This window comes from Macrobrachium nipponense, chromosome 18, assembly GCF_015104395.2.
Source record: "Macrobrachium nipponense isolate FS-2020 chromosome 18, ASM1510439v2, whole genome shotgun sequence".
In the NCBI taxonomy this organism is placed as follows: domain Eukaryota; kingdom Metazoa; phylum Arthropoda; class Malacostraca; order Decapoda; family Palaemonidae; genus Macrobrachium; species Macrobrachium nipponense.
The window spans coordinates 78,695,992-78,705,993 of NC_087211.1; the positions used below are offsets into that span (position 1 = coordinate 78,695,992).

The 10,002-nt window shown below is 39.2% G+C and overlaps 1 protein-coding gene across 1 annotated transcript in view; it reads right to left on the minus strand.

Moving 5' to 3' along the window:
• LOC135197232 (zinc metalloproteinase nas-23-like) overlaps positions 1-10,002 on the minus strand; it is an 86,299-nt gene that overhangs the window by 16,435 nt on the left and 59,862 nt on the right. Inside the window, exons 7-8 of the mRNA XM_064224317.1 lie at positions 4,672-4,925; positions 4,245-4,357 (exon numbers count right to left, since the gene is read on the minus strand). Coding sequence (XP_064080387.1) covers positions 4,245-4,357; positions 4,672-4,925 — 367 coding nt within the window. The remainder of the gene's footprint in view (positions 1-4,244; positions 4,358-4,671; positions 4,926-10,002) is intronic.

Consider the following 10,002-nt stretch of genomic DNA (forward strand, 5'->3'; position numbering starts at 1 on the left):
CAGAGGCATTGAGATCTGGGCCTATTGGGTGTGGATAGTTGAGAGTGGCTGTTATCCAAGATTAAAGATTGTCCAGGGAATGTGCCTGACTCTCTCTCTCTCTCTCTCTCTCTCTCTCTCTCTCTCTCTCTCTCTCTCTCTCTCAAGAACCACAAAATTAATTTCATCCATCAGGCAAATAGGTTACCAAAGATGACTGACTAGAGCGCTTGGACATGTATGGCTTAGGAACACGACAATTGTGAGGACAACTAATAGAAACATTCAAAATACTGAAAGGCATAACAAAAGCAGACAGTAACCTATTTACGTTAAACGAAAACCAGACAAGAAATAATGGATGGACACTAGAACTGAAGAGATACAACACAACACATTGTGGGAACTTCTTCACATAAAATATGTGACACCAAAAGTTGTAAACTGCAACATTGTGGAAGAGTTTAAAAGAAAGCTAGACAAAATCATTAGAACACTGTGAACGAACAGTAAAACCTGTCCTAGAGATGAGTGAGCACACAATGTCTCCTTGGATAGACTAATAAGTCTTTGAGACATCCAAGTCTCTCTCTCTCTCTCTCTCTTTCTCTCTCATTGGTGTCTGGCATCGGTTTGTTTCTTAAAATTTCTCCTTCGCTGTGTTGATACTTGCCTTCTTCTCCAAAGTATGCCCTACATATTTTGGAAAATCCAAGTACCAACACAGAGAAGGAAACCAAACTTCTCCCTACCATAATTAGGAGAAATTTAAGAAACCAACCTACTCTAGACACTGACGAGAGAGAGAGAGAACCAGCACCGGACACAGGAGGCACATTCACCAGGTGATCTTTAATCCCGGATTATCAGCCACTCAAATGCCCACACCCAATAGGCCCAGAAGACCTCAACGCCTCCGGGACCGAGTGCGTCACCAACCCCTCCGAACCTGAAATATGGGAAACTGATGAAATAGCCCCCTCCATCGCGGGAAGCAAATTAACTTCCAAGGAGGAGGGGGCGACATTACACATTAAATCAGCCTGAGGGCCTCCTGATACTTCCAACGACGAATCGATGGACGAAAAAGGAGCCACAAGCACAACTCTAGCATCATGGGGTGTGACTGCGGACGAAGACAAAGCATCAGGGAGAGGCGATGAAAACCTTTCCCACAAAGGAAGGGTCGAAACCCTACGGTGCTCCCTCTTACTATAAAATAACTTCCACTGTGCTCTTGGCCACGCACGACGTTCCGGGCAGGGATTCGGTATGGCACAACACCTACTGCAAGTGGAGTGTGGGTCTGTAGCTGAAGAAGCCAGGAAACGAGAACACGGGAATCCTTGAGCTCCTGGGCACATATGCTGGTGAGGCTGAGAAGAAGCAGAGGAAGCCATAACACAAGCACACACATACAGACAATCAAAATAGCGAAAATGGGCAAAGAACCGGGTAAAAGGCCGAGAGGGGGCAACAGCGACTCTCACCCAGGCAGTTAAAAGTAGCCTCACACTAGGCCTTTTTTTCTCCAGCAGCGAGCCGTTGCTGGCGAAAATGGAAAACTAGGAGCTTTTAGCTCGAGATTTTGGCTTTCCATCTGGAAGGGAAGCTCCGAGCACAAACCGCAAGCGACCGCATAGTGTAAACAAACAAGATGGCTGCTGCTGATAGGACATACTCTTAGACCTTTGGCTTCTCTTCTCCTGAGTCACTCTCGAACCCACAAACTTTTTTTTTATTCTTGCATTCCGAGAAAACACATCACTGCAGCACATCTTGCAACATAATATCAGCTGATCTGTTTTGTTTACTTTTTCCTACTGCTCCTCGAAACCATGAGGTCCTAGTGTGATGATACAACACTTTTGCTCGCGAGCATCGGCTGGATGCTGGCCAAAACCGCGAACAAGGAATGACTAGTGTGATACCAGCTTAAGAAAAAGACTGAACACTGTAGCGTGGGTGCGTGGTCTTTGACCGGTTTTCACCCGATATACGCAAGTGTGCCAGATCTCAAGATTCCTTGCTTTTTCATCTAAGATTTTTAACCGGATCCAGCAAGGCGCTAGAAAATCATCCTGTTGTTAAGACTGAAGGTTTGTTCGCATATGAACAATGTAGCTTAATAACTGACTTGTCAACTGTACACCCAACCCCACTTTCTATATATATCTACGTATCTTGTATGTCAATCCATTCACTCTTAGAAAATAATCGCCAGAGCGCGTTTGAAACGTCAGAGGTAATAAAACTGAAATAAAAAAACTTTTCATGTCCTTTGGAAATCTGATTCAATAACAACACGCCGATGAAAAGGTATCAAGAATTGAATGCTGTAGAAACGGCCATTATTTTTAATGCTACAGCCTTGGAGAAGGTCTACTCCCTAATTATTATTATTATTATTATTATTATTATTATTATTATTATTCAGAAGACGAACACTATTTATACGGAACAAGCCCACATAGGCCATTACTTGAAATCAGGGCCTCTGAGTCCTAAAAGGAAATCTGGACTGGTGGTTCATTAGAAAGTAAATTGACTGAAAGGTGGGAATAAGAATGTAAGTAAATTATTAAAATACAAAGAGAATCGTAATAGGGTAGTAATGCATTAATTGCATCTCCACTTGAACTTTTGAAGTTCCAATTGCATGACATCCCCAGAGAGACTGCTCCACAGTCCAGTGGTGTGATTGATTGATTGATTTATAGATTTTAGGCATGCACATGCCAAGCACTGGGGCGACGAAGGACATTCAGTGCCGAAATAGAAATTTAAAATGTTGGAGCTGTCTAGTTTAAAATATCTTTTAAGAGGGATGGAGGGTGTCTGCCAGAACCATCCCAAAGGATGATGGCAGGGAAGGTTGTAACAGGAAGAAAACCTCACAGCTGCACTGTGAACCAATTGTTAGGAGAGGGTGGATGTTAAGATGGAGGAAAGAGAATATGAATGGAGGCACAGTAAAACGGAATGAAAGCAGTCACAGCAAGGGGCCAAAGGGATGCTGCAAAAAACCTTAAGTGACGCCTACCACATGAGATGCACTGATAGCACTACTCCCCCCTGTGGTGTCCAATGGTGTGAGGAATAAAGGACCTCTCGAGCTGAAGTTTGACAGAAAGGCATATCTACACTAAAGCATATTGGTGCTGCTGTTCAGCATATCTGATTTTACTCTCGTCCCGAAAAGGTGATCAGTGATCAATTGTGAATGTGAAAGATCTCTGTTAAAAAACAGTAATAAGAGAAAATATAAAATGCTAAAGCCATTCTCTCATGCCTTGTTTACCATGGTTGACCTCTGAGATGGATTAAACTCTAAATTTAAGAAAAACTAGGAATATTTTGAAAAGCTAAGACCACGGTCAAAATCAGAGCTGAAAGAATTAAAAAAAAAAAAAAAATCTGGTACATAGAGCAGAACTGATGGTTGAAAGGTAACCTGAATAATGCAAGAGTAGAAAGGGTTAGCGTAACGATGTAAGTTTAAAAATAATAAAAGTGACTGTAGAGGATTTAAGAAGGTCAAATATATTTTAAATGGTTTCCCCTTCTTCTACAAAATAAGGTAAACTAAATAAACTCGTTATTACCTTTCTTTTCTATAATGAAACAAAATTAAATGAGTCAAGACAAATTTCACCCTTTTCTGTAAATAAATAATTAAATAAAAAGTCGTCTTGGTGGTCTTCATGCCACTCAAACAGGTGTGTATGCTAGTGGGGTTAGCATGACTTTTAAGCCTACTAGTTCATTTCACAATATTGAAATAAACCATAGTAAGTATTCTTCTTTTGACTAATAACTGTCACAGCAGCAAAATGGTGACTGCATTAGTTATTTCATTTAATAAATGATAGATTCTAAGCTGATATTCTTGAGGATCGGTTTACTTTTTATGGCATCTTAACATTTTAAAGATTCAGTCATTATTTATAAGAAAATTTTATATTCTGATTACTGCATCCTCGTTTATATTGTCGTCTTTTTTTCCTTCTTTTACTTTCCAAATATTTCAAACCTTTACGTTTTAAACCTCACAAAACTTCTTCACAGTCCTTTTCAGAATTTTCATTCCAGAGCTGAATATTACCCATTTTAAACCATCCCGTAAATACCATCCGTCCATCCAAGACTACACTCAAATGTTAGAAATTGTTAATGAAATGAAACAGCTGTGAAATAGGTTGCCGTTAATTCCCTTGAAATTATCACATTACTTTATGAAATACTGTAATACATATGTATCTTACCTTAGTAGGTTGAGTAGACCTTTTGAAGTTGTAACCTTTTGATCTGGACTTGATAGTTGGACTAAAGATATACCACTTGCCAAAAGCATATGGACTATAGTGCATCACAGAACCTGCAATGAATATTTATTTATTGATTCATTCATCTCTATCCCTGAATAAGGTATTCATATTTCACATTTGAAAGTGGAAGCTTGTAGGAATGATCTGCTCCTACAGAGGAAACCCCATTCCAAAAGCCGTATCGTAGTTATTCCAGGTAGCCTAATGTTCCAAGTTCTAAGAACCACTTAGAATTTGAGGCCAATTATGCGGCAGCACAATCTTACTTCTTTTCGTATGAAATATAATTTTCTTATTGCACTGCACTAACCTAACTTTTCAGTGTTGCCAAAGTCAGCGCCCATAGTTCCATCCCTTGACTTACCTAGATCGTAGGGCATGTCAAACATTTCAACATCGGTCATCTCTCTCTTCTCGAAATTCTTCTGCTGTCCATACTTGATGTTGCTCCACTGGATCTCGACGTGGCGGTCTCTGTCGGGACGGTTGTGCTCGTGGAAGAAACCAAGGGAGTGCAAGAGCTCGTGATAGATGGTCCCTCGGTCCCACCACTTGACACAAAAGAGGCCCAAGGAGAGGACTTGCTCCCCGCCCACGCGGCCTATGTGGCTGTAGCACCTGGAAAGCCGGAAGTTATTTTTTTTTCTACTGTATTTATATTTATTCTCAGTCAGGTTCTCAAATTAGATGAAGGCGCAGAATCATGTGATTAGTGTCCCATTTAATTTTTGGTCTTCCCTCACACTAAAGAGAAGCCAGGCCTAAAACTAAATGAATTTTCATCATCAACATGCACATACTGTAGAAAATGACGGCAATATTAAGAAGTGGGGCATAACCAAAAAGCTTTTGTTCTTAGCTTAGTACTTGGGAGCAAGGTGGCAGTATCACACATTTTATTATTTAAAAAAAGGATGGTGTGAGGAATTCGCTGAATTTCTGAATTTCAGACAGATGAAAGGTACAGAATTATTCTTCTTTTTATTGTAATTCATTATATGCAGGCAATCTTACCTGGAAATACACGAAGCTGTTATTATTATTATTATTATTTTTTCTTACTCTATCACAGTCCTCTAATTCGACTGGGTGGTATTTATAGTGTGGGGTTCCGGGTTGCATCCTGCCTCCTTAGGAGTCCATCACTTTCTTACTAGTATGTGCGCCGTTCTAGGATCACACTCTACTGCATGAGTCCTGGAGCTACTTCAGTACCTAGTTTTTCCAGATTCCTTTTCAGGGATCTTGGGATCGTGCCTAGTGTTCTTATGATTATGGATACAATTTCCACTGGCATATCGCATATCTTCTTATTCTATTTTCAGGTCTTGATGCTTATCCATTTTTTCCCTTTCTTTCCCTTCAACTCTGGTGTCCCATGGTATTGCGACATCTATGGGTGATACTTTCTTCTTGATTTTGTCAATCAACGTCACGTCTGGTCTATTTGCACGTATCACCCTATCTGTTCTGATACCATAGTCCCAGAGGATCTTTGCCCGATCGTTTTCTATCGCTCCTTCAGGTTGGTGTTCGTACCACTTATTACTGCAAGGTAGCTGGTGTTTCTTGTACAGGCTCCAGTGGAGGGCTTTTGCTACTGAATCATGCCTCTTTTTGTACTGGTTCTGTGCAAGTGCCAGACATTCGCTTGCTATGTGGTTTATGGTTTCATTTTTCGTATTGCACTTCCTACATATGGGAGAGATGTTATTTCCATCTATCGTTCTTTGAACATATCTGGTTCTTAGGGCCTGATCTTCTGCCGCTGTTATCATTCCTTCAGTTTCCTTCTTTAGCTCCCCCCTCAGTAGCCATTGCCACGTGTCATCACTGGCTAGTTCTTTAGTCTATCTCATGTATTTTCCGTGCATTGGTTTGTTATGCCAGTCCTCTGTTCTGCTTGTCTTTCTCCTGTCTCTATATATTTCTGGGTCTTCGTCTACTTTTATCAGTCCTTCTTCCCATACACTCTTGAGCCACTCGTCTTCACTGGTCTTCAGATATTGCCCCAGTGCTCTGTTTCTCTGTGATGTGACGCAGTCCTCTATGCTTAGTAGTCCTCTCCCTCCTTCCTTTCGTGTTATGTATAGTCTGTCCGTATTTGCTCTTGGGTGTAGTGCTTTGTGTATTGTCATATGTATACTGGTTTTCTGATCTATACTGCGGAGTTCTGCCTTCGTCCATTCCACTATTCCTGCGCTGTATCTGATTACTGGTACTGCCCATGAGTTTATGGCTTTTATCATATTTCCGGCGTTGAGTTTTGACTTGAGTATCGCCTTGAGTCTCTCCATATATTCTTTCCTGATCGTGTCCTTCATCTCTTGATGTTTTATATCCCCTCCTTCCATTATTCCCAGGTATTTGTATCCCGACTCATCTATGTTTGATGTTGTTCCCATCTGGTAGCTTTATCCCTTCAGTCCTTGTTACTTTGCCCTTTTGTATGTTGACTAAGGCACATTTTTCTATTGCAAACTCCACCCTGATGTCCCCAGATACAATCCTTACAGTCTGGATTAGGGTATCTATTTCCTTGATGCTCTTACCATACAGCTTGATGTCGTCCATGAACATCAGATGGTTAATTCTGCTGCCTCTTTTCTTGAGTTGGTACCCGGCATCCATCTTCTGTAATACTTTTATCATGGGAATCATGGCTACTACGAAGAGTAGTGGGGACAGTGAGTCGCCCTGGAAGATCCCTCTCCTGATATTAACCCCTGCTAGTCTTATTCCTGAGCATGTAAGTATTGTATTCCAGTTGCGCATTGTATTTTTGAGGAAGCTGATGGTGTTTTCCTCTGCCCCATATATTTCCAGGCATTCTATTAGCCATGTGTGTGGTACCATGTCGAAGGCTTTCTTATAGTCTATCCATGCCATGCTTAGGTTGGTTTTCCTTCTCTTACTGTTCTTCATTAGCATTATGTCTATCAGGAGCTGGTCGTTTGTGCCCCTACACTTCATTCTGCAGCCTTTCTGTTGGTGGGGGATGGTGTTTGTATCCTCTAGGTAGTTGTATAGCCTTTCGCTGATGATACCTGATAGTAACTTCCACATTATTGGTAGGCAGGTGATAGGCCTGTAGTTACTGGGTATATTTCCCTTACTCTTGTCTTTCTGGACTAAGGATGTTCTTCCTATGGTCATCCATTTGGGCGCATGGTGATTTGTGATACAATGCTGGAGTTGTTCTGCTATTCTTGGGTGTAGGGCTTTAAAGTTTTGAGCCAGTATCCATGGACTTCATCGGGACCTGGGGCTTTCCAGTTAGGCGTTTTCTTTAGTTGGTGTCTGACTGATGCCTGCCCGTGACATTTTCCAAAAATGTTTCCAGTGCTTTATTCCGAGTGGTTTATTACAACATAGTTAATTTCTTCTGATCTTTTGCATGCAATCTCCTTAAAATGCCAAGCCTATGAAGGTTTAAGGATAACTAAATCTAACAGCAATGATAAATCGCTTCAGAGATATGCTGTAACCTAAAAGATGATCTTGTCAAAGGGTAACCCACCGTAATATACATCTAATTCGATATTTGCATGGAAACCACATTCGTTTTCCACTGCACTGCATTAAAATTTTTATATTTCAATGTGGATAATACAATCCTTGTGGGAAAATAGTTTCAAATCTACTTTACGCAAAGCACTACGATATTTCCTTAATTTTGTTATCAAAGATTGTATTAATCTTTGATAACAAAATTAGGGTCTTTATTAATAAAGACCCTGATGAAGAAAGTCATGAGACTAAAGTATTCTTGAGGAGATTAATTTAACATTGCAGCTACTACTATTTTTTTTATTTTTTTTATTATTTTTTTGTTCTTTTTGGAGAAATACAGGTCGCTCTGGAACAGCACTTAACACGATTAATTTGCTACCTATAAGGTGCCCCGTCCCGAAGGTCTGAGGCCTATTACTGATGACAACGCAAATTGTTTTCGTTGTTCCGAAAAAGACCAGAACGGTGGTGTTGCGGTTTCACCAGATGCAACAAAGATATGCATCTGGCGAATACTAGTTTAAAACAGGTCTACTGAACTAACTGCTACTACCTATGACTCGAGAGACATATAACAATAATTGATATACAACAATAATTGTTAAGCTATTACTTCACCCTCCTTTTCAATTAAGGTTGACTAACTGTGCAAATATATTAAAAATAAAATTGTCTGTCTCCCCACGTCTCATCATTAACACGACGTCATCACTTAACTTGTAAATTCCATATTCCCCCATTCCTCTTTCCCTTGGGTTCCCTGAGAATTAGGGGACTATTGTTTTAACGCTTTTATCAACCATCAAATCTTGATGATTTTCCGCCTTCCTACTGTGAGCTTTGACTTAGAACTACATAGCTACAGGTTGCCTCTCCTTCTTGTTCTACATGACCAAAACACCTACAGCAATCTGTATGTCTACTTAAGGTTAACTTTTTGTCATCATCGTATCTATGTAACTCTCTCTCAGTCCCCAGTACTTCACATATTCTACGGATAGAATCTCGGAAGGTACTGCATTTTTTTTTTATTAACATTTAGCACCAACACTACATTTCAAAAAAAGAGCTTCCTAATTAGGTCGACAATGCATGTATACATATATAAAAATTCCCACATTTCCTCACTTTACTGCAATTTCCGCTATATTCCTTTCCTCACATTCTATTACTCTTATCTCTCTTTTTTTTCTATTTACTGTTATTCGTCACAGGAACACATTTACTTAAGCTTTCTTCCTTCATTTTACCTTTGTAACACTATTCTCACTAACATCCACTTCCAGCTTGCTAAAACTACAAATGAGCAAAATCTTGTTTCTCTCCTTTTATCCTGATTCTTAGTAACATTAATTTTCAGTACTCTAATAATAGAGCAAAATCTTTCACTTTTATCCGTCGTTTCACATTCCACTCACAAGTTCACAACCCTCCCCTCATCTCCAAAATACACACACATAGCTGGGAGAGACTTCGTTGAATCTTTTAAAGCCGGGCAGTTCTTTAAAAAAAAAAAAAAAAAAAAAAAAAAACCGCCGGAAATGAAGTAGTTTTAAACTTTAATGTACTTGAAAAATTCCGGTAGAAATTCCTCACTTAACTTCCAGCAATTCATTATTCGATGAGGAGCCCAATACACTATCACATACTATGAAGAGTTGTGAAAAGGACTCGTCCGAGCCGTCTCCATCGCCATTTCACCATCATTTCTTCTACATACTGGACTCCGCAATTAATTTCATCGTATAATTTAGAACTATCCTCACAATTTACTTCTTCCAGATATGTTTTCCTATATGGTTCACGTCCGTATAACGAATACAGATCGTACGAGTTACATAAAATTATATATATATATATATATATATATATATATATATATATATATATATATATAGACATACATTTAATACGTGTATATATATATATATATATATATATATATATATATATATATAATATACACATACACACACACACGTATTAAATGTATGTCTATATATATGATTGTATGTAACTCGTACGATCTGTATTCGTTATACGGACGTGAACCATATAGGAAATTAATCCCGAAATGCGTGCGTACATAACAAGATATATATATATATATATATATATTATATATATATATATATATATATATATATATATATATATATATGAAAGCTCGAACTCAAAATCA